The sequence below is a fragment of the Scyliorhinus canicula genome, chromosome 6 (assembly GCF_902713615.1).
Source record: "Scyliorhinus canicula chromosome 6, sScyCan1.1, whole genome shotgun sequence".
NCBI lineage: Eukaryota > Metazoa > Chordata > Chondrichthyes > Carcharhiniformes > Scyliorhinidae > Scyliorhinus > Scyliorhinus canicula.
This window is the reverse complement of record NC_052151.1, coordinates 111,559,325-111,584,530: the sequence shown is the minus strand read 5'-3', so window position 1 is coordinate 111,584,530 and position 25,206 is coordinate 111,559,325. Positions and strand designations below refer to the sequence as shown.

Sequence of the window (25,206 nt, the reverse complement as noted above, 5' to 3'; positions counted from 1 at the left end):
TACTATATACTATGTGCTATCTGGCAAGAGTCATTAGATCACCAGTGCAAACTCTATCTTTTTGTTATTGATTGATTGAGAACACCACAGTTGTAAAAGAGCAAATTGTAAACCCATTTCCAGCTACTTTATGTGTGTGTAACATCTCTTCACATTGAAGTGCATAATCTTTACCAGATAAAATATCATATACATACGTACCCAAACCTCAATTTTCTATACTGCATTTTGAATCAATGTTTGCCAAAATAAATATACCAGGGGCGGTATTCTCTCAGCTCGGGGCCGGGCCGGAGAATCCCCGTGACCTGCACGAATCGTGCCACGCCGTCCCGACGCCGGCACGAGATTCTCCGCAGAGCGGAGAAACGGCACCATTCGCGCCAGCGTGGTTGGCGCGCCGCCGGTCGGGGGCCGCTCTACAGGGCTCCCCGCCGATTCCCCACCCGGGATGGGCCGAGCGGCCGTTGCAAAAAACCTGAGTCCCACCGGCGTCATTTACACCTGCTCTCAGCCGGCAGGACCACGATGTTGAGGGTCCGGGGGCGGCCTGTGGTGGGGGAGGTGGGTCCGACCCCGGGGGGGCCTCCGATGTGGCCTGGCCTAGATCAGGGCTCACCGATCGGCGGGATGGCCTCTCTAGCTGGTGGCCTCCTTTCCTCCGTGCCAGCCCCTGTAGTCCTGCGCCATGAAAAAAAGGGCAGCACGGTAGCATTGTGGATAGAACAATTGCTTCACAGCTCCAGGGTCCCAGGTTCGATTCCGGCTTGGGTCACTGTATGTGTGGAATCTGCACAGCCTCCCCGTGTGTGCGTGGGTTTCCTCTGGGTGCTCCGGTTTCCTCCCACAGTCCAAAGATGTGCAGATTAGGTCGATTGGCCATGCTAAATTGCCCCTAATGTCCAAAATTGCCCTCAGTGTTGGGTGGGGTTACTGGGTTATGGGGATAGGGTGGAGGTGTTGACCTTGGGTGGGGTGCTCTTTCCAAGAGCCGGTGCAGACTCGATGGGCTGAATGGCCTCCTTCTGCACTGTAAATTCTAATTCTATGGTGTTGCATCAGGAAGCCACTGCGCATGCGTGCGGACCCCGCGGCACCCATTTGACGCCGGGATCAGCAGCTGGAGTGGCGTGAACTGCTCCAGTGCTGTGCTGGCCTCCTTTAGGGGCCAGAATTGTTGATTATGAGACCGTGTTGATGCCGTCGAGAAACGCGACAGCGTTTCCGACGGCGAAAACACTTAGCCTCAGGATCACAGTATCCCGCCCCAGATATCGGAGAAGTGAAGAATGTCACATGATTACCCGCTTGTGCGCCTAGTCAGGGAATGCTGCAAGATATGTAAGAACCACAAAACCCCAAAGCAAACTGCGGAAATAACAATTGTCCAAATTCAGAAGCAAAGCGGGTTGCAAATTTATCATTTTGCAAATTTGAAGTGATTTCCAAGTTGTTAAAAATATTTACCTAAATTTAAATTTCCGCTGACTAGCTTTTACAGACACTGCAATCTCATTTGCTTTTCTCTTTATGAACAAGATAGAAACTTGTTTCAGTAATTTTTGTTTACTAGTCACTGATTTGGAATTGTTGGGTGTCGAGTTAGTCTCACTATTTGAATTGCTATGAAACAAAAACATTTTATTACAATTTTGTGCCTGCATTTGCCACAAACGCAAACAGTGACTTCCGCGCAAAATATTGTGGGACTCGCAAACCGAGAATCTTGCCAGTGAAATCGGGTTTTATGATTCTCCACCCACTCCATCCCCGCTGGTGATGTAATGAAGGTCGGGAACCTCATTTCAATATATTTAAATATAATTAATGGTCTTCCCCGCTGTAGTGTGCTTCCATATTCCATATGACATCACGCCGGCGAGGATAAAACTGCTTTTTAAAAACAGGAACCAGGCAAAGGGAACCCGCCGGGGGTGCAGAAGTGCGTATAGCCCCCATGGGAGAGTGACATACCCAGTCATTACCCTGTCTTTTCCCCTTGGCACTGACTAGGGCAATGTCAGGGGAGGCCCTCTGGGGAGATACATTGGGCGGTTCCCCTCATAAGTTGGTGGGGGGGGGTGGATTCTCTTTATGTTGATGGAGGGGGGGGGGGAGGGGCCCTGTGTTCACGGAGGGGGGTTCCCGGTCTCCTTGAGAGATGTAAAGGGGCTTGTTCCAGCGTTGCCTCTTGGAGCCCCAATTTTGTGGCCCTGTGCCACCAGCATGCCGATGTGGGCCATGCCAACATCTTCTTTGCAAAAGGTTGATGTACAATGTGGTGAGAAAAACTCATTGTACAGCCAGCGAGCTGCATGTTGTTTTTTTCACCTCAGCCAGGCCTCTGTGAGAGAATGGAAAATTCCACCATAATCCAGTTGTCTGCCTTTTTTTAGACCTTAAGACCTTAAGACATAGAAGAAGAATTCGGCCACTCAGATGTGAATTCAATCACATTTGTGAGGCCAGACCTTTCTTTAACAAATCCATGCTGACTATCCTTGACTAGTCCATGCCTTTCTATAAGACTATAAGACATAGGCGCAGAATTAGGCCACTCGGCCCATCGAGTCTGCTCCGCCATTCAATCATTGCTAATATTTTTCTCATCCACATCCCAATTCTCCTGCCTTCTCCCCATAACTCCTGAACCCCTTATCTATCTCTGTCTTAAAGACAGTTAGTGATTTAGCCTCCACAGCCTTCTGCATCAAAGAGCTTCTCAGATTCACCGTCCTCTGGCTGAAGAAATTCCTTCTCATCTCTGTTTTAAAGGATCGTCCCTTTAGTCTGAGATTGTGTCGTCTGGTTCTAGTTTTTTCTACAAGTGGAAACATCCTCTCCACGTCCACTCTATCCAGGCCACGCAGTATCCTGTAAGTTTCAACAAGATCCCCCCTCATCCTTCTAAACTCCAGCAAGTACAGACCCAGAGTTCTCAACCATTCCTCATACGATAAGCTCTTCATTCCAGGGATCATTCTTATGACCCTTTCCAAGGCCAGCATATCTTTCCTTAGAGACGGGGCCCAAAACTGCTCACAATACTCCAAATGGGGTCTGACCAGGGCCTTATATAGACTTAGAAGTACATCCCTGGTCATGTATTCTTGTCCTCTTGACATGAATACTAACATTGCATTTGCCTTCCTAACTGCTGACTGAACCTGCACATTAACCTCAAGAGAATCATGAACAAGGACTCCCAAGTCCCTTTGTGCTTCTGATTTCCTAAACATTTCCCCATTTAGAAAATAGTCTATGCTTAAATTCCTCTTCCAAAGTGCATAACCTCACACTTTTCCACATTGTAATTCATCTGCCAATTTATTGCCCACTCTGTTGGAACCAACAATTCTACGGACACGTGCTTGTAGGATTAGAATAGCGGTTTTAATATACTCACAACAGAGACAGCCGGTTAGCCATTGAACTATCGGTGAACTGGCCGGCTGACCATGTGGCACTGAGCTTTTATACAGGAGCTTCCGGGGGAGGAGTCCTGGGCAGAGCCAAGGGAGAAGCCACATACAACTCGAGCATTCCCAGAGCTACTCCCTCTGGAGGACAGATAGTGCAACTGCACTTACAATAGAGACACATGTATATACAGATTACAATCTGGTGTGAATCACATTCACCACACACTCTCCCAGCCTGTCCAAATCCTTCTGCAGTCTCCTTGCTTCCTCAATACTACCTGTCCCTCTACAGATCTTTGTATCATCTGCAAACTTAGCAACAGTGCCTTCAATTCCTTCTTCCAGGTCATTATTCTATATTGTGAAAAGTTGTGGTCCCAGCACAGACCCCTGACGCACACCACTAGTCACCGGCTGCCATCCTGAAAAAGACCCCTTTATCCCCACTCTCTGCCTTCTGCCAGCCAATCCTCTATCCATGCCAGGGTCTTACCCTTAAAATCATGGGCTCTTAACTTATTTAACACACTCCAATGCGGCACCTTGTCAAAGGTCTTCTGGAAATCTAGATAAATAACGTCCACTCGTTCTCCTTTGTCTAACTTCCTTGTTAGTTCCTCAAAGAACTCTAACAGATTTGTCAGACACGACCTCCCTTTGTCAAAGCCGTGCTGACTCTATCCTATTTTACCATTCACTTTCTTTTCCTTTTCCCTTTCCCTTGTGGCATGGAGCCTTGCCCAGTGGCACTCCATAATGGCTTATTTTTCCATCTGTTTATTTTTTTAAAAATCAAGCAATCAGAAAATTATCTGCAACATCTTATGCTGTCATGCAACTTCGCAAGTTACATTTACCCTGTAGTGCGTACCCTGACAGAAAGTGCCAGATTATTTGCTCATGTTATGACATCAGATGAAGCCCAATCCTGCAGTCACTTGACATGCACACCTGCTACTGTCACCAGATGATGGTCAGGAGCAATAATTAAAGTTAATTTCTATCCCCAACTCTATTGTAGAAACTCAGCACATTAAAATAAATTGAAAAGCGTATACACATACAGATATTTTCAATTGGAACTTTTGGCACCTCAAAGGGCTATGATAAATAGGTTTACAAAAGAAAAGAACAGAAATCGTTGCTGGCTGTAATAGTAGATTCATGCTTCATGTGTTGATTTGATACCCCTCAGTCGCCTACTTTATCGGATGGCCAAATATTCAGATGTTAAGCATTCATCTGCTCTAATCGATGACAAAACAATTTTAGTAAGAAGTTCCATTTAATCTTAATTCAAATTTAAGTCAATATTGGATTCAAGTCAATATGAGCTTATCTATATGATCCTGTGTTACCACGTTTTCACCTACAGTTCTGTGTTGTTGAGAATGGCAGGATACCTAATGGGGTGAGTAACATCTGATTTAAGGTTTTAATTAAGTTAATTAAGGCTTATCAACAGATATGGTTTTACATGCAATCAGTTTTCTACAGCTTTAATTGTGACTCAGTGCAATACCATTTACCATGTGTTACAGTGCCCAAGAAACTGCTGGATGAAAGCAATCCCAAGCCAACTCACTATAAAGGGATTCACCACCCCAATTTTCCACCACACCCCAAACCTTATGATCCGAACATTATAGGTGATGGTGTCTTCCCCCATGATGTGTTACCCTTTATAACAGAAGCATCTTTGCCAGGTAAGTTATTTTATACTATTGAGACCCGGAAGTAAAATCCCTGGAAAGCTATCAATTATATGTATTTTTAAAAATGCCATTTGTTTAATTATTTGTAGTTTCTTTACTCGTGGAAAGATCTCTGATGTTCACCCATATAGAATGGACATCGGAGTCCCTTCAGATAAAGAAAACTTGTGTCCTACATCGCTCAATTAAAATGGATGAATTCAAAGCCCTCTAACTAGATGTAAAGTAACACATTGTTATTTTCAACAAATAATAAGTGGTTTGAATTTAAAAGCTGCACATGCATAGTACCCAGCCCTACACTGAACGGGTGGCATCTGCGGTGGAAACCTTGGGCCAAGAAGTTGGAGCTGTGGTTCAGGACGTCTAAGGCTTATGGAAATCTGTGCGGTCGATGGCTGACGCTCAGGACAGGGGAGCCCAGTTACAGGCAGATATGTACCAGGCTCACATGGACATTGCTGTGGCCTCCAGAGCTTGGCCCATTCACAAAGGGTCATGGCTGAGGGCGTCAAGGTCATTGGCCGAGCACTGACTTGACCTGAGCCAGTCACAGTGGGACATGGCACAGTCTCACAAGGAAGTGGCATAGTCTCAGAGCGACGTGACCGAGGTGCAGAGGGACATGACTCGGAGAAGGACACAGCCCAGTCTCAGTGCACCAAGTTTGAGGGCATCGAGATCCTGGCTCAGACAAGGGCGAGCCTCTGGGACTGGCAGCGTCGGGTGCCTTTGCTCTGTCCCATGGATCAGTCTGCGGGCTATCGAACATTCTGAGGGACGAGGAAGTGAAGGGGCCCATGCTGGTACCTCCCACAAAGGAGGTGCTGGAACACCTCAGCGCTTCTGGAATGTGAACCTGATGAGGAGCACCCGAGTTCATCTCACAGTAGTCGTCATCATCCTCCATCCTATGGACAAGACCCTCTGATAATACCCTGTAGTGATGCTGGTAGGACCCTCGGAGAGGGGAGGGGGAGCTGGGGTGGTGGGATGGACTCAAGGGCAGTGGGACAGGGAAGTTGGAATGAAGGGAGGAGGGATAGGGAAGGAAAGAGGGACATGGAAGGGAGGAGGGGCAGGGAAGGTGAAGTGAAGGGAGGAGGGATAGGGAAGGAAAGAGGGACATGGAAGGGAGGAGGGACAGGGAAGGTGAAGTGAAGGGAGGAGGGATGCGGACTGACAGAGAAGGTGAAATGGAGGAAGGACAGGGAAGGGAGGAGGGACAGGGAAGGTGCAGTGAAGAGAGGAGAGGCAGGGAAGGTGGAAGGACAGGGAAGGTTAAATGAAGGGAGGAAGGCAGGGAAGGGAGGAGGGACTGAGGAGGGAGGACAGACAGGGAAGGTGGAGTGAAGGGAGGAGGGATGCGGACTGACAGAGAAGGTGAAATGGAGGAAGGACAGGGAAGGGAGGAGGGACAGGGAAGGTGCAGTGAAGATAGGAGGGATGGGGAGGGACACGGAAGGTGCAATGAAGAGAGGAGAGGCAGGAAAGGTGGAAGGACAGGGAAGGTTAAATGAAGGGAGGAAGGCAGGGAAGGTGGAAGGAGAGGGAAGGTTAAATGAAGGGAGGAAGGCAGGGAAGGTGGAAGGAGAGGGAAGGTTAAATGAAGGGAGGAAGGCAGGGAAGGTGGAAGGACAGGGAAGGTTAAATGAAGGGAGGAAGGCAGGGAAGGTGGAAGGACAGGGAAGGTTAAATGAAGGGAGGAAGGCAGGGAAGGTGGAAGGAGAGGGAAGGTTAAATGAAGGGGGGAAGGGAGGAGAGACTGAGGAGGGAGGAAGGCAGGGAAGGTGGAGTGAAGGGAGGAGGGACAGTGGAGGATGTGACTGGCTATGCAGAATGGTGGCAGCACTTGGAGGTTGGGGCAAGGATAGAGAGGTGTGACAGGGCAGTGGGGCTGCCAGTGGCCAGGCATAGTTGGCAAATGAGGAGGTGATGAGATTGGATGGGTGGCCGTGCCGGCCTGGTCTCCAAGCCTGGTTCTTCCCTGTCATCCTCCTCATTCTCAAAGAACAAAGAACAATACAGCACAGGAACAGGCCCTTCGGCCCACCAAGCCTGTACCGGTCATGATACCAACCTTTGCCAAAACCCTCAGCACTTCCTTGTGCCATATCCCTCTATACCCATCCTATCTATGTGTTTGACAAGATGCCTTTTGAGCGCCGTTAATGTATCTGCTTCCACAACCTCCGCTGGCAACAAGTTCCAGGCACTCACGAGCCTCTGTGTAAAAAACCTGCCTTGCACAACTCCTCGCCAAATGAAGCCTGGAGTTCTTCCTCCTCTAGCATGTCACCCCTCTGCTGTGTGATGTTGTACAGGATGCAGCAGGCCAGAACGATGTTAGAGACCGTCCTGGAGTTATATTCGAGCACCCCAGCAGAGTGATCCAGGCATCGGAAGCGCATATTGAGGACACCGATGCACCTCTTAATGATGATCCTGGTTGCTGCAGGTCTGGTCGTTATAATGGGTTTCCATGTTGGTCTGGGTCTCTGGACCAGGCCACCCCGATCCCGAGGGGGACACCCCGAATCCATGGAGCTGTCACCAACTCGCTTCCCGTTATTTCCCCAAGACCTGGGAGCCACCCCCCAGCACGCGCTATAATCTTTTTCCCCACAACCCAATTCATTTTTTTCCAATTAAGGGGCAATTTAGTGTGGCCAATCCACCTACCCTGCACATCTTGGATTGTAGGGGCGAAACCCACACAAACACGGGAAGAATTTGCAAACTCAACACAGACAGTGACCCAGAGCCGGGATCGAACCTGGGACCTCGGTGTGCTAACCACTGGGCCACCATGCTGACCTCGCGATACAATTTTTAAGTTTTTAAAACTTTGCTTACCTTCTCTTTCTCCCTCAACAGCCATAGCGCCCAGACCCTGTTTGTAAATACCTGTAGTAAATTGTGCCTGCATGATATCTGCCAGAGAGGGGTGGAGCACCACGGGAGCACGAAGCAGACTGGGTCCAACGCTCTAAATACATTAAAATTAATGCAAATGCTGTTTTTACACCCCCCTTCCGGTGTGGGGCGCAAACTTCATTTTCGCCACTAGGGCGGGACTGAATCGGCGACAGGCGTGGACCTTGATTTTGGAGGGTCACCCGATCTTGGTTCGCATTTCCGGCATTGCGAGGTGGAGAATCCAGCACCTTAATACATAACGGGAAGACACTGCAGCTTTAAAAACTCCTTTATTTTGAACTTAGTTCATGTTTAGTAGCTTACCTGTTTTACTGGTCTCAATCTCCATTTTTGAAGACAGCAAGTAAATGTATGCTTTACCTTAGACTCCTCCAAGTCACGTGCAACTCCAGCAAATTACAAACATCCTCTAAGAATACCCAATTTGCTGTTTTTGGCGCATCCACATTATCACAAAGGTTCGCAGGACTCTCTGTCATTTTGTGGCTTCTTTATATTAATATCCATTATCATCCACTTGTCTGCGAATGATTCCTTCCACATTCATCTAGTTTTGTCACACTAAACCCCTGAACTGATCATTGATTACATCTTTTGTTCCTCTATACCCCTCAATATGATAATGAAAGTATTGTTTCTTTCAGTACTTCAAGGACAATTTATCTCGTGTCATAGAAGTTCAGAAATGTACTAGAGCAGTAATATGATGCCAGTGTGTGATCACAGTGTATTTGAATTTCTTATTCATCAGCTTTAAACACGCTGTTCCTCATATCCTTCCAGATGATTATACTGTTGCAATCAATGCTTGACGTGTAATTGGAGCCTTTTACAGGTGGTCTTTGGTCAACTTGGTTGGAGAGACAGCTAGAGTTATGTCAATCGGGCCCAGCTGCTAAAATTGGCTCAGTTTCTCATTCCAGGGTGAGATGACCATTCGTTGAGCCACCTCCTTAAAGTGAACATATATATCTATATACACGATTCAACCAAAAAAACTTCCATGTCCAGATTCGGCTACATTTAGCTGGGTGTTTCATGGTGGCTGAAGTGCCGAGAAACACTTCGCTATTCAATGGCACTTTGCTGTTTTTATTGGCCTGGGGGAGTTTCTCTCTGTTGGGGCCGCACTTAGAGGGATTTCCACCTTGCAGATCGGGGCGCCATTTTGGAAGGGTGCCCCGATCGCCCAGCCACCCCCCTTCCCCCTCCCCTCCCGCCCCCGTTTCTGACCCCCACCCCCCAAACCCTTGGGGAGGCCTCTTTCACCCCTCCTCCACGTGGTTAGACCACCTCAATCACTGGCAGTGTCAACCGGGCACCCTGGCACTTCCAGCTTTGCACCAAGGTCATCACCTGGCACACTGGCAGTACTGGTGGCGTTGCCAGCCTGATACACTGGAATGCCATCCGGGCATCCTAGTACTGCCAGTGTGCCAGAAAATGACATTGGTGCAAAGCTGTCAGTGCCAGGGTGCCCGGGTGGCAGAGGGAGAGCCAGGGAGCACCTGTGGGTCTCTATGGCCTAGTGCCATTATGACTGACCAATTATTGCGTGGACCAGTACTAAATGGCGCCCTGGTGAGGTCTCTCATGCACGGCCTTTAAGTCCCTAATGGCTCATTTAAATATGCTGATCTGGGTCGATCCAAATGATAGCAAGATCTAGATCGCAATGTCTCGTGAAATGCTGTTCCCCTCACAAGACGTTTTGAGTGCTGCAAATCTCGCAAGAGGCCCTTCGAAGATACCAAGTTGGGCGCGATGAGGCCGCTGAATCGCATCCATATATACAGTTTGGATGAGAACTTCTTAAATGACCTCATGCAAACTATAACAACGCTGCCTGTAAAGAGAACCAACAATAAGTTTCATGATTAAACCTATTTTTGGTGAGTATTGTGTTCTTCGTGTTGAACTCTGAGGAAGGCATTATTTTCCTTTCCAGACTCACAAAGGTAGATTTTTCTCTACATTGGGTAATCTAATAGAACACATTACCTTGGGCACGATCTTCCAGCCACGTTACACTCGTTCTCCAGCGAAACGAGGACAGTGGGAGAGGCCAAAATCGGGAACCGCGCCAGACATTTTGTGATGCAACCAGCCCTCTCCTGTAGGCAAAATCGGGATCTCGCTGTACCGTGGCGGAAAACACCAATTGTCACCACTTAAGCCCCATTTCCATACAATTAACGAGAGCCACCCTTTATCCAACGGGCTCCCGTCATTTAGCAGCCTCCCCAGCAAGTGCTCACGCTGCGCCGATTAGTTCTCCTTTTTCAAAATGTGAACCTGACGAGAGAGCTTCCGTGGGGAGCCGAGTAGGTGAGTATCCATCTTTGTTCACAGGCAAAAAGTCCAGGGGTGCTGGGCTTGCTGCCCCTGTGCTCAGTGGGGGATGGGGGAATCCTTGGCTGGGGGAGACCCTCTGCAGGGGTGGGTCGCCATGGGAGGGTGGAGGGGGGCAACGGCGCACGGCACTACCATGCTAACCCCTGGATTGTGTGTATCCATTCGGGGGGCAACCCTTGTCCCAGGCTGTCGGCCCCACCAACCACCCGCAACCCCCAACGACTGCCGAGGCCTCTGGATATGTGACTGAAGACTATTGCTAATAGGGAATTGGCAATCATGGGTAAGTGAGCACTTCACGCACCCAAGTGTATTCCCGTGGGTGGATGGGCCATGTAGCATGTGGGAGTCATTGCCTCACATCCTAATCACACCCTGATGGCTGGATACTGTGCACGATCACTGCAGGAGGCAACACCACACGTGCAGCAGCCAACATCCGGACACTCAGGGGATGGGACTGCTCCGGGGGACATGTCCATGGCTGGAAGGTGGGTGAGTGCCACAGGGAGGGGGGACAGCTCCCGGTATGGTTGATGTTGTGAGCTGTTGTCCGGGTTACATGGTCTGGGGCTGGGTGAGGGGCCCCGCTGCGGCCGGGTGTGCGTGGGCAGGATGTTCCGGGTAGGGACTGGGTGGGGATCAGTGGGGAATTGGAGGGTCCCAGGGTGGGAGCCACCGCTGTCTGTTGGTCTAACGCCCTCACCCAATTCCTTACAGATATTGAACGCTATGGCAGGGATATTGGATGCAGAAGTTGGCCTAGTGATGCTGGTGCTATGCGATGCGGCCAGAACCCGGAGAAAGCGGCAGCAGCATCTGTAGGTGCTCGAGGCAGAGGCCCATGTGCCGGACCACGCCCCACAGCCTGAGGACTCGGCTGCCCATCAAGCCATGGAGGGAACCAGAGGGGGAGTCGCGTGACAGCCTAGGGCCTATAGGCGTCGCTGGTCATTTGAGACGGTGCGGCACCTGTGCCATGTTCTCACGGACTTGGCACCATGTGGAGGAGGAGGACACCTGCTTTCGGTGGTCGTAAATGTCACTGCAGCCCGGAACCTTTATACCACGGGATCATTCCAGGGCTCAAGCGGGGGCCTGTGTGGTATCTGACAAGGCCACAGCCCACAGGTGCATCTGCCAGGGCACAAATGCTCTGTATGCCCGGGCGGAAGACTCCACCCACTTTGACATGGACCAAGTCCAACAAGATGCCCGGGAAGCAGGTTTCTGTGCCATCACCGGGATGCTCTAGGTCCAGGGAGTCAGAGATGCCTCGCATGTTGTCCTGCGCTCACCGGCCCATCTGGGCCCTATGTTAGCCGAAAGGGGTTCCACTCCCCCAACATACAACTTGTCTGCGACCACCAGATGAAGATAAAGCATGTGTCTACACGACTGAGGCAGTCGGTCATCACTGGCTTCTTCCAGAAGCACCCCAGGATGGGCGGTTGGCTATTGGGGATAAGGGATATCCGCTGAGGACCTGGCTAATGACGCCAGTGCGGAGGCCGGAGACCGAAGCAGAGATCCACTACAACAAGGCTGTTATTGAACGGTGCATTGGGCTCCTCATAATGGGGTTCCGATGCCTCAACCGCTTCGGTGGTGCCCTCCAGTACACCCCCGGAGGGTCAGCAACTTTGTTGAGTCTACTATGTCTTCCACAAACTGGCACAGCAGTGGGGCGACGAGCTGGAGGTTGGTGACGAGGAACATGTGGTCACTTTCGCGGAGGAGGAGGGGATAGGAACAAAAGTGACAGAGGCTTCCTATTGATTGTGCACAAGGCTGTTTATTGTTCAATATAGGTCCCCACTGTCCCGATGGTGCAGCCACACCCCTGCTGGCTCCGCCCAGTAGGCAGAGTATAAATATGTGTGCGCCCCGTACAGCAGCCACTTCGTCAGCTGCTGTAGGAGGCCATATATCTCTGTGTAATAAAGCCTCGATTACATTCTACTCTCGTCTCGTCGTAATTGATAGTGCATCAACCCCCCCCATCACCTCCCCTTCCCCCGGGGCCCTCAATGATTCTCAATGTGCTTTGCCCTCCTAGCTCTACCACTACGTCTAGGTGTGTCCCCAGATACACATCTGTGGTGAAGGCAGCCAACTGGTTACCTCATCCCATGGCCTTCAATGCCACTGGTGGGTGTCCGCAGGGGGTTCTGTGGCTGGAGGGCCCCGGCTCACTTGTTGACGGCACATGCACAGCCAGGTCCCACTCCTCGAAGGAGGTGAGGATTTTCAAGTCTGGCACCCCACCACCAGCCTGGACCTTCTCCCACCATTGATGGGAGAGCTTTTGCTGAGGAGACACAGAGAGGGCATCGTTAGCCACCCGCATGGTTCACAGTTGTGAGCGAGGGGGTTGTGAGGGAGGGTTGGGATGGAGGGCTGGTTGAAGGGATGGGTGGAGGGAGTGCTGAATGGGGAGGTGGATAGAAGGAGGGCTGGGGGTCGCCATTTGTGCCATTTGATGGCATGGTATCACAAAGTGTTCCGCTGTTCAGATTAGGAGCCTGGGCATGTGGGAAGTCCTGGATTGGGAATTCTTGATTCCATCCTGACCTATGCCACTGGTCTTGTGTGGGGCAGAAACAGCATCAGTGTTGTGGCCTAACATCTGCTGACTGCACTAGAAGGTAGAATGGTAGAAGGACCGCAGACTTTTGGCTCCATTGCATTTAACTGAAGATCTGAAATGCAAAGAAGTTTATTTTTCAGATCTTTCATAACAACTGAATGAAGGATTTTTGACAACAAAAACTCAGGATTTCCTGGGTAACTGGTTTAGAACACGTTAAAACTGAACAGCTGGAGGCAAAGCCTGGGAAATAGCTGATAACATCTCAATGCTGCTTTTACAGAAGCATTGGCAACCCTTAGCAATTTGAAATTAAATTATTAACATTCCTTATCTGTAACTTGTGAGAGGAAGTTATATCTTGTCTTGGATAAATATAATAAAAAAGCCTTTGAAGTTAGCAATAAAATCCATCAGCTCCACCTTTTACTTACGGTGAAGTGGTGAACAATGCTTTAATGTGTTTGGTCTAAAGTCTAGGAGTAGTTACGTTATACACTAGAGTAACACATGGTGAATTGCAGCTCTGACACTCATCTGCTGTATATGCTTTATTTTTGTATGATTTAATATTATTGTTTGAAATTTGATCGTAAGTAAATCATGACTTTATAATTTTCATAAATAAGAGTGTTTTACACCATTACCTTAGATACTGTGTAGTGTTCTGTAATTAACTTGATGTTTTGGTGTATGGATGCAGAAGAAAAGAAAAAAGGAAGATCTGCCTTTGATTACCCAATGGATGCTAAGCCCCTACCAGCTCCACTGGATGAGATTGACAAACAACTTCTTGAAACGAGGGGTATTCAGACTGAAATGGCATTATTGAGCAACATTTTAGAAACCTATTCTTATATTACAGGTAGGTCAATGCTTCCAATTTTGTTTTATTACAAAACGGGTATAAACTAATCCCTAGGCTAGTTGAAAGTTTTGCTGTCAATGGTGAGATAAAGGAAGAGCTTAAGAAACACCCCTATCAGAGGAACAAAGGGCGGGATTCTGTCAGCTTGAGGCCGGGCCGGAGAATCCCTGCGACCGGTGAGAATCCTGCCCCGACAGCGGCATGCGATTCTCCGCAGAGTGGTGAGTCGGCGCCATTGACGCCAGCGTGGTTGGCGCGGCGCAGGTCGGGGTCCGCTCTATGCGGCTGGCCCATCAATTCTCGGCCCGGGATGGGCTGAGCGGCCATCGTAAAAATGCCGAGTCCTGCCGACGCCGTTCACACCTGCTCTCAGCCGTCAGGATCATGACGTTGAAGGATCTGGCGGCGGCCTGTGGTGAGGGTGGGGGGTCCAACCCCGGGGGGGGGCCCTCCGATGTGGCCTGGCCTAGATCGGGGCTCACCGATCAGCGGGATGGCCTCTCTAGCTGGAGGCCTCCTTTCCTCTGTGCCGGCCCCTGTAGTCCTGCGCCATGTTGCATCAGGGCCGGCGCGTTCAAGGAAGCCACTGCGCATGCGTGCGGACCCCGCGGCGCCCATCTGACGCCAGGATCAGCAGCTGGAGCGGCGTGAACTGCTCCAGTGCTGTGCTGGCCAGAATAGTTGCTCATGAGGCCGTGTTGACACCGTCGAGAAACGCGATGGCGTTTCCGACGGTGTCAACACTTAGCCTCAGAATCACAAAATCCCGCCCAAAGAGTTTGGATCAAGTTGTGTCATTGGAAGGAATTAGGGGTAAAGTTCAACAAAGATATGGAGAGATTGATCCTTGTCCTGAATAATATGGGTGCAATGATGGCCTTTTAGGGGAACAACATTCTGGATCTGTAGGATGTCTTCGAGATGTCTGGATTGGTATGAGTCTGGGCATTTTTTCAGCTGTCGGATGGCCATTTAAAACAGGTGTTAGAGCCCTTGCACATTTAAATGAAGTAGCAGAAATCTGTTTAAGAATCCCTCAAAGAAACTGGGCAATTCTGAAGGGAGCAGCTGCTAGGTCTGCTCCACTCAGATCTTCCAGGCCGGGATATGGCCTTGCAAGTGGCCACCGCCAAAAAGATAGCCTTTTTTAAAGTTTAATGTTCAGCCAGGTGGAGTTGAATGTTAGCATTCAAATTCCTTCCTTCTCTGCTCCACAACGGGCACCATTCTCCCAAGCTCCACTGCCGGCTTCAATGGTGGGAGGCCCAGAAGTCGGTTTCATGCTGGTGTGAATTTACAGCGGGATCTTCCACTGGTGCCTGCCAGGCTGCTCATTTGCATCTTGTTAATGGGATGCAGACGAAGGCCAATTCCCACACCCCACTTCCGTCCCCCTCATGCCAGACTCTCCATGATGCCAGAAAGAAACCATGCCAGGGTAAAACACATTTGGAATGAAAAAATCCTGGGAGTTTAGAATGGAGGCAGCCTGCAACTCTGGATCCTGGAATACCAGAGCAGTTTGTAATTTTGTTGGTGCCATGTTTATCATGCCTCTAGTGTAGGATGACTGGTTGTGTCTTGGTTTAACATACCAATCACTGGGGGCGGGATATCCGTTAGCTGACACCGAAATCGGGAAATGCAATTGGGCAGAGAAGCTTCAAACGCCAAAATCTCGGCAAAGGTATCTTTGCTCTGGTATTCCAGGATCCAGAGTTGCAGGCTGCCTCCATTCTAAACTCCCAGGATTTTTTCATGTGAGTCCAGACATCTATACACCACGTTATTCCAAATGTGTTTTACCCTGGCATGGTTTCTTGCTGGCATCATGGAGAGTCTGGCATGAGGGGGACGGGAGTGGGGTGTGGGAATTGGCCTTTGTCTGCATCCCATTAACAAGATGCAAATGAGCAGCCTGGCAGGCACCAGGGGAGAGGGAGGGTGGGTGGGTGGGTGGGTGGGTGGGGGGGGGGGGGGGGGGGGGGGGGATTCTGGAGATCCATCTTTATTCTCAGGATTCAATGTTGGGCCAGTAATGTTGGATGCCATTTTTATATGGTGGACAGCGCACCTTCCAGGCTGGCTCTACCACTGAATATGGTGCAAAACTCCCCGGGTGCATAAGTAATGAGATCACGGCCGGAAGGTTTGACATGTTTTCCCTCCAGCCTCCACAGCAAGAAACATGCCACATTCCCACCCACACCACAGCATTTGGTCACAAAATGGGAGAATTCTGTCTAACAATACAACTTGATGGTGGAGCATACAGAATAGAATTCTATCGATGGACAGCACTGTGTCTTAATGTACAGAGAGAACAGCTTTCTCATTTCTGTATATGTGAAGCTTTCCAAAGAACTAGTGAAAATGATGCTCCAAATACTTAATATTTTGTTATCACAAAGGGTACATGTCACAGAAAGGACCTTAATGACGTGTTTATTCCCAAATTCATTGAAGACAGACTATTCAGGTAAACAGTTGCAGTATTTAGTCTAAAGCTACTCCCCTTAATCAAGAATTTCTGAAATTACTGTTCTTCATCTCTTTGAAGAACAGGCTTCTGGGTTTCCTCCGGGTGCTCCGGTTTCCTCTCACAAGTACAAAAGACGTGCTTGTTAGGTGATTTGGATATTCTAAATTCTCCTCAGTATATCCAAACAGATGCCGGAGTGTGGCAACTAGGGGATTTTCACAGTAACTTCATTGCAGTTTTAATATAAGCCTATTTGTGACACTAATAAAGATTATTACTATTTTAAATGTGTACACCTGGCAGAAATGGTACAGACAGTGGGTTAAGATGATGAGGAGGTTGCACTGCATTGCTGCCCACCTACTCCCTTCCTCTCCACCGAATAACGCTTCCCCACCAGCATCCAAACTCAAGGACAAGGTTCTCTTGCTCCTTCAGTAAGGCAGGGGCCTACTTTACATTCAAAAGTCACAATAAACTAAAACATTTGGGAGGCCTGACATTACAGCAGGACCCTGGCGTTCTGAGCCGAGAGGCATAAATCTGCTGTAGTGAATGGTGTGCCCAGTTTAAGTATTTTTAACAACATCCAGCAACATCCTGGGGGTTACCATTGATCAGAAACTGAATTGGAGCCAGCCATATAAACATTGTGGCTACAAGAGCAGGTCAGAGCAGTAAGAATCCTGCAGCGAGTAACTCACCTTCTGACCCCCTAAAGCCTGTCCACATCTACAAGACACAAGTCAGGAGTGCAATGGAATCCTCTCCACTTGCCTGGATGAGTGCAGCTCCATCAATACTCAAGAAGCTCGACACATCCAGGACAAAGTAGCCCGGTTATTGCAACTCCTTCCACCAACATTCAAACCCTCCACCACCGATGCACAGTGGAAGCAGTGTGTACCATCTACAAGATGCATTCCAGGAACTTATCAAGGTTCCTTAGGCAATACCTTCCAAACCTTTGATCACAACCAAAGGACAAAGGCAGCCGGTGCATGGGGCACCACCACCTGGAAGTTCCCCTTGAAGCTATTCACCATCTTGACTTGGAAATGTATCACTCATTCTTTATTGTTGCTGGATAAAAATCCTGGAACTCCCTCCCAAACAGAATTGTGGGTATACCTAATGCAGATGGACTGCAGCAGTTTTAAGAAGGCAGCTCACCACCACCTTCTCAAGGGCAATTAGCGATGGACAATAAATGCTGGGTTAGCCAGCAGAGCCCACATGCCATAAATGCATACAAAAGTGGCTGTTGGCTATCATAGGAGCTAGATTGCTCTGCAATCGATGGAGACCCTGTCCCTTTGCATAATCAACAAGAGGCAAAAGAACGTTCAGCACTGTTTTTGTAACTATTTTATAATTAGAAATATATTCACAATGCAATCTACAGAAATTCCTAAATAAACTAAATTTACCCAATTTTATCAACAGTACACTTTTTACTTTGGTGCAGAGATGGAACAAGAATCCTGAAGTTGTATTTTATACAAAATGTTGCATAATACAATACAGCCATGTCCATCTGCAAGCAATAGTTAATAATTAAATGTCCTGTTTTGCTAAGTTGCATACCTTGTTGGGTTGTAAACTGATTACATCTAACCATATGTATTCAGAGTGTATTATAGCTATTTTCCCCTCCAAAATCGACCTTCAACTTCACAATAGAAGACAAGTACATACAGAATTTTCCCCGCTTATGGACACATGTCTGATGGCATAGCATCCATTTAGAAAAACATTCACTCTGACATGTAACCAGATTCGTTGATGGAAAAAGGCACTTTCTGAAGTCCAGAAAGGGAACTTGCAGGCTTGAAAGTTTGTTTATAACTCTTTGTACTCCAATAAGTAAGTTTTAAGTCAGCCATTGGTCTTTAAAAGAAATGTTGGAGCTTTAACTTCATTAAGTTTTGAGTGTAAGTAAAGTTGACAGAAGGATTAAGCCTGAAATAGTGCACTTAGAGTCAATTAAATTTGACGGCCTTGTGATTTGATTAGATGGTGCTGTACCTTTTACTGCTAAAATTTGACAACCAGTAAGAGTCCAGTTAAATACTGTGGGTGGGTAGCTATAAATGCCCTCCCACTGGCAACTGACCTCTTCCATGCCCATGCATTAACCAAGTACTTTAATCAATTTTCAGATGCTAACGGAATGCAAGCAAATCTATCGGTGAATCTACAGTTGGCTTGGCTAAGCAAGCGTGTACACCGCAATACTTGCTTAGAGTCTGAAGCTTCAGCACGAAAAGCAAGTTTTGTAAATGAAACAAATTTAGCTCGAGCTGAAAGGAACCTGTTCAGAGAAAATACTGTGTTTAAATATGTTTAATTATCTTTCCTTACATATGATGATCTTTGTCTTTTAGATGTTCTCTTATTTTTGTTAATTAAAATGTAAATGAATATGCTTCCTGAGTTTAAATGTCAGTGCCCTGTGGTACTTAAGGACCACGTTTGGCTACAGGTTATAGAATAAATTTAGGTTCAGGTGGTTAAAGATTAACAAGGCAGCATGGCAAGACACTTGGCTACAATGACGAGAATTTCATTTTGATTGATGAATTATTACACATGTTAAATATTAACTACTATAAATAATGAAACTGAAGCTTATCTGTAGAAGCCTATTCTATCACTTAGGTTACCATTGATTTAAATGAAAGGAAAATTTGAAAATACTCATAACAATAGTGAGTCAATAAATTTGTCAACAAGAGTGACAGCCTGAGCTTTCGTGAATGGCAAAATAAGTAAAAGTTTTATCTGACCAATAACTTGAAGGGCACATAAGCCCTTCAGCAAACATGCAAAGGTTGGCACCAATTGCAGCTCACAGCTAAGAAGGATAGAGTGACATTTGAACCGTTAAGAAGTTATTACTTCTTTGTATTGAGGACTGGAATTTATATCATGCCATTGGAAATAATATGAATTCCTGGGCTGCTTGAATTAGATCAGCATGGACGGAGGCTCAATAAGGAGGCAGATCGAGTGGAACTTAAATGAACCCAATCTTATTAACTGTGTTGCAATTTAAATGAAAATTAAAGAAGTTGCTTGAAGGTGATTGTTAAGTGCTGTCTCGAAGACCATTAACAGTGGAAGCCCCATCAATTATCAGCAGTTGAAATGATATTTTAGGAAAATGCTTGGAAGTGGATATAGGGGTAGCTGAAACATTTTGGTCATTACGTTGGAGGAAGCCGATAAAAATCAAGGCGATCGAAAGCAGGGAGCATTCCTATGCTCAAATGTATGTGCACTTTTATTGATGGCATCTGTTGAGAAGTGGTGAGCTGTGCTCTCCTGTCATTTTGATAAACTGAATAAGAACATTGGCATGTGGTGCCTAACTGAGCTATGCAGAAAGGGTGGATGGGCAAGTTTTTAAAGGAGGACGCACTAAGCTCCTACTCTAAACAATTGAAAAACGTAAACTGATTCTGTTTCCTTTGCAGACAATCCTGAGAAAACTGCTTTGTATTTTGTGTCCGGGGTGTGCATTGGACTGATTCTAACTCTGTGTGCTCTGGTCGTGCGGATATCCTGCCGAACAGATTTTAGAAAATCAGCGGTCAAGAATGCAAATGAGGAGGATAGTAATGATGACGATGACAGTGATGATGATAACTCTGATACGACCTCCGATCTATCTGCCAGGCGGCACCGCCGCTTCGAAAGGACTTTAAACATGAATGTTTTTACCTCTGCGGAAGAGCTGGAACGAGCACAGAGGTTGGAGGAGAGAGAACGGATCATTCGGGAGATTTGGATGAATGGTCAGCCAGATATTCCTGCCACTAGGAGTTTGAATCGCTATTACTAATGTGTTATCCAGGTCTGCGATTTTGATATGGTATTAGTTTGGAAAACGTGATGGTGCTTTCAGGACCCACCAGCTGTGTACGACTGGAACTATAGTTATCCTCAGCCCTGGTGCATCGTCAGAGCTGTAACTGGAGTAATGAACCTTAATTTCAATAAGCAATGGAAAGAACTTCTCCAAGTATTCAAGCCAATTTGTCCTCCTTAATAACTGAAGAATGAATTGTTACCAGTATCCACTAAATAATCTCAGCCTTAATTCATCAAGGGATTTATCTTATTTAACAAGTTTGAAGATTTATTTTCCAGTGGCAAAACTGAACTGGTGCCTCAGGGATAAAATCCTGTTATTTTATTTGTTAAAGTTTAATAGTGAATTTTCATATTTTGCAGGATACACAATATTTGAGGGAACAGAAGCCTCAGAGAGCTTGAATAGTGATTTCTCAGAGAAATACTCGTGAATGTGCCTTTGCCTTTCCAACTTGTTGTTCATTGGAAAGTTCTTGCACAAAGCTTTTTATCGTATCGACAAAATTTATAAATGCATAATTAGGATCTATGAATGTAATGTACCAAAGGTTAGTCGGACAAGACCAAAGTGTGATCATCTCTTGGAGGAAGATTTACAAAAGGAAATGCATATTCAGAATGTTACTATTCTCCTAGGATCTCGACACTGAAATTGTTGGGACCTGTGACACGGTGCGCACAATTAATAGAATCAGCTTGCCCAATTTTCTGAGCATCAACTTGAGATTTTTAGCCCCAGGTGGTGATGAAAAGAAATGCTGCGCATGTTAGAAATCTGAAAGAAAAATCAAAAATGCTTGGAAGAGAGGTCTGGTGAACATCAAAATGCCTTTCGACTTCAGATCCTGGCTTGCTGTGTATTTCTAGTATTTTCCATTCGTGACATGAGTCACATTGATACTTCCATATACTCAGACTGAAGTATTGTTGAGCATTTATGCTCAGCTTTTTCGACATACAGGAGAACTGAGTGTACAGTCATGCAGAGTGGCTTTATTTGTGACTGCCTTAGAACTTAGGCAGCTTCAATGAAAAAGAAATCCAGAAAATATGATTGGCCTAATTATGACCAGAATCTCTTTGACACTCCATTGAAGATTTGTGATGGGTTATCAAGGTTTGTATATTCAGAACCTTAAGCCACAAAACCATGACAAAATGCATATTTTACTATGTAAAAAATGTAATTTTAAAACACAAGAGAAAACTATTAAAGCTTTCCAAATGCAAATTGTTTTCTGCCTTTAGAGTATTTTTATTTTTTATAATAATTTAGTTGTTGAAACACGTGGGGTTGCTGTGATGTTCAATTTGCTGCAAAAATGTTCAAGTAACTACTTAGATATTGAATTGCATCACGGGTGCTTAAAACTGGTGCTTAAAACAATCCTTTGTTTTAGTGGTAACACTCTTACTTCTAATTCAAGAGTTGAGGTATTTGAATCCTTCACCAGTTATCTAAGAATGAATTGATGCACCATCTTGTGCGCAAAATTCACAATGTAAGTGACAGGAGTAGAAACAGCAGCTTAATTATGCAACAAGGGAAGCAGAGATATTACGGAACAAGAAACAATGTTGGCTTTGCCTCCTGGTCAAGAAGCTACTGGGTTTAAAACAATGGCAAATCATTGGGCTGCCTGGTGGCACAGTGGTTAGCACCACCGCCTCACAGCTCCAGGGACCCAGGTTCATTTCTGGCCTCGGGCGACTGTCTATGTGGAGTCTGCACTTTCTCACCGTATCTGCGGGGTTTCCTCTGGATGCTCCAGTTTCCTCCCACAGTCCAAAGATGAGTAGTTTAGGTGGATTTGCCATGCTAAATTGCCCATTGGTGTCTAAAAGGTTAGGTGGGGTTACTGGGATAGGGTGGAGGCATGGGTGCTCTTTCCTAGGGCTGGTGGGGGCAGTGGGCACTGGTGGGGGGGGGGTGATCCAGGGTGCACTAGCTGGCAGGCCGGGTTCGCACGCGGCCGTCGCCATGTTGTACGGTGCGACCGCCGTGCGGCCACGGACCCGGCTATTCTGCATCCGTATTGGCAGGTAAAGCCGGGCTTATGTGGTGCGGCTGCTAGCCCCCCACTGGACGGAGCATCGGTACGGGAGTGACGCAAACGTTTTGGTCGTAAGACCAGTCGCATGTTCCGGACATAGCTGCAGAATCTGAGAATCCATTTTATTTTAATGGCAGCCGAAGGCTGAATTCCATTTGAGGCAGGCATTTTAGTAAATTTTCATCTCCATTTCACCCAGCAACATCGTTCAAAGGGCAGAATCTGGTCCCATTATCTTGAAGGCAGGATTGGGATAATAAAATGGAAATGAGGGCGTCGAGTTGGGAGGCCATCCTATTCCTACCTCTGGACAACTTACAGGAGGTTGGTCATCAACGGCAGTGGCTACCCACCCTGCAGTGACAGAGGGCCAATAGCTACCAATTAGGAGATTGTTGAGGGAATGGGGAGGACGCAGCCAGGATCTTCCTGGCATCAGAGCGACCTTCCACTGAGTGTTGAGACAGCGCTGCATGGAAGTAGGTGCCGTGCACCAGGCTAGGGATCCTGAGGCCACAGGCAGGAAAGGCCCAATTCTCTGCTGGAGTGGTTTTTCCTCTGTGCCAAAATGCCTTACAGCTTCAAGCCTCATCACCTTTGATATTTTATTCATGCTTCTGCGAGTGCCTCCTTGCTGGGGTGCCCTTGGACTCTCTTTGCTACCAGAATAGTGCACACCTTCCCTGGAGAGGACAGGACACCCTTTCATTAGGCCAGCAGCTTCAGGAACCCACTCTCCTGGAGGTGGCCTCTTAAGTTGGGAAGATTGCTCAGATGGGTGGGATTCAAAACATCAAATTGGGACCTGCATTTTTCCATATTGCTTTCAAAGGAAGTAAGATACTGCCCAGATAAAGCATAAGTAGAGTATTAAATCCAGCAGATTCCACATTTTTTTCAATTACACTGAATTTCACAGTGAGGGATCTAGTCTGAAACAAGAATTTCACTACTGCCAAAGGTCTGGTGACATCCTAGATGACACTTGCTGACAAAGTTTTATTACGTCAAAGATGCTATATGCAAGTTGTTGAACTTGTTGATACTGGAAATCTGACTTGGTTGGAAGAGGAGGAGGATGTAGGAAGGGTATGGCTGGTAGACTAGTCTGCCTGGGAGCTGCTCTCTGTTCTCTTGCCACCACTAGCATCTGCAGACAGCAGTAAACTCACCCTGTGTTTTGGCCGATGGAGTGAGGTTCCTCTGCTTCGAGGAAGCTGGGACGGCAGATGCCCATGGCTGCACTAAGATACATGAAAACCTGACCAATGCTGATCCTGATGGTTATTCAGAAACTCCCAGTCACATTATTTCATACTTAAAGTGATGTGAAACATGAAAGAAGTAGTCATGCCAAGGAAAGGCAAGGATGAAGGGGAGAATTCCCCTGCTTCGGTCAGGCATTCATCTGCATTTCATTAGCAAGATGCAGATGCATTTCACGCTGGCCTTCAGCAGGCCTCCCGATCTGCCACAGTGGTCACCAGCAGACAGTTCCCTTGGGATATTCACACTGACGTAAAACTGATTTTGGGCCTCCTGCTGAATTATTCCCTCAGGAAAAATACACCCACAGTGTGCAGCAGCCTGAAAAATCAATTCTTCAATGAAATTGTAATGTAACTGTTACAGAACTACTGGATTCCCTCCTTATTGTTAAAACTGAATTTGAACTAACACTGTCTTGAGATGTAAACCTTTACACTCCAATAAATCAAAATAGTTTTGTGAAATAATCTAACCTCTGATAGAATTGTTGAATAAAACAGAAAAGATCTTGGTGTTGATTCAAACGTTGTCTGTAAAACCTCGGACACTTCGACCAGTTTATTACTCAAATATTTTACCCAGGTGCCTTTCTTTGTGAGATGAACAAAGGACAGATACAAGTGTATGATTCAACTGAATTTACTGATCAAATAGTAAAACAAGTTACTCATCTTAATTATCCCAAAACAATATTAAATGATTAAAAGGTTCCTAATATTACCCAAGCCGATGGACTCAGTCCAGCTGAGGGTCCAATTCTCTGAATCTTGATTCCTCAGGACCTTCATCCATAAAGATGAGTCTTGCACACTGTTTCCATCCACCTCTGGTCGGTCATCCAATCTTCTCTGCTATCTCTGCGAGTACCTCTGTGAGTCTTCGCTGGGGAGGGTCCTGGTGGTTGATCTATATACCCCACTTCTCGCCTTGCTAGAAAGTTCTCTGGCCCTCAGCCAGTGAGGCCTCGGGGTAGGGGTTGCAATACCCAATGGTGTAGCCGATTACAACTCTGCAGGATATCAGGAACCCAACCCCAAGGATCCATTCCTTGGTGTATTGTTTTTATGTAAACTCTCTCCATATATGGTAATGGCGGGGAAACTGAGTGCCAGAAAGTCTAGCTTTATCGGGGCGACCCAAGACAATCAATCTACATGGCTAGGACCAATAATCTCCTGATGGGTGATTGGCAGGGCAGGCCCAGACATGTCCTGGCAGTTTCTCTGTGTTCAGTGTATTCGAACTTGGCCAGGTTCAAATTCCCATCAGGTCAGCCTTGGAGCTGACTGTCAATAAGGTGAAATATGATGTACCACATAAAGAGATGCCCCTGAAAATGCCTGGGGTGTTTTCCTAAATGTTTCACTCAGGATGTGCCCACTGGTGCCCTCTGCATGGACCTTGCCAGAGGATCAGTGTGACAGCACCTAATTTGAATGGGCCAGGCAGGTACCAGAAACATTGCAGACACATCTCTCATGCCCACCTTCCCCAGTCAACTGTGAAATCTGACGCATTACAGGAGTTTCTCAAGTCCTCTCTCACCACCCACCTTCCCCACTCCCGCCACCACAGAATCCACGTCGCATGTCTAGACTGCTTGTCTGGTCTTCAACATTTTTTTTTGGCGGG

General features: G+C 47.1%; 1 protein-coding gene across 5 annotated transcripts in view; it reads left to right on the top strand.

The window, feature by feature from the left end:
* The window catches only part of LOC119967393 (protein eva-1 homolog A-like), a 436,489-nt gene extending 415,007 nt beyond the window's left edge, over positions 1 to 21,482 (top strand). For all 5 annotated transcript variants that reach the window (XM_038799894.1, XM_038799895.1, XM_038799892.1 and 2 more), the window contains 3 exons: positions 4,964 to 5,128; positions 13,726 to 13,887; positions 19,852 to 21,482. In XM_038799894.1, coding sequence (XP_038655822.1) covers positions 4,964 to 5,128; positions 13,726 to 13,887; positions 19,852 to 20,219 — 695 coding nt within the window. In that variant the 3' untranslated portion in view covers positions 20,220 to 21,482. The remainder of the gene's footprint in view (positions 1 to 4,963; positions 5,129 to 13,725; positions 13,888 to 19,851) is intronic.
* The last annotated feature ends 3,724 nt before the right edge of the window (positions 21,483 to 25,206 follow it).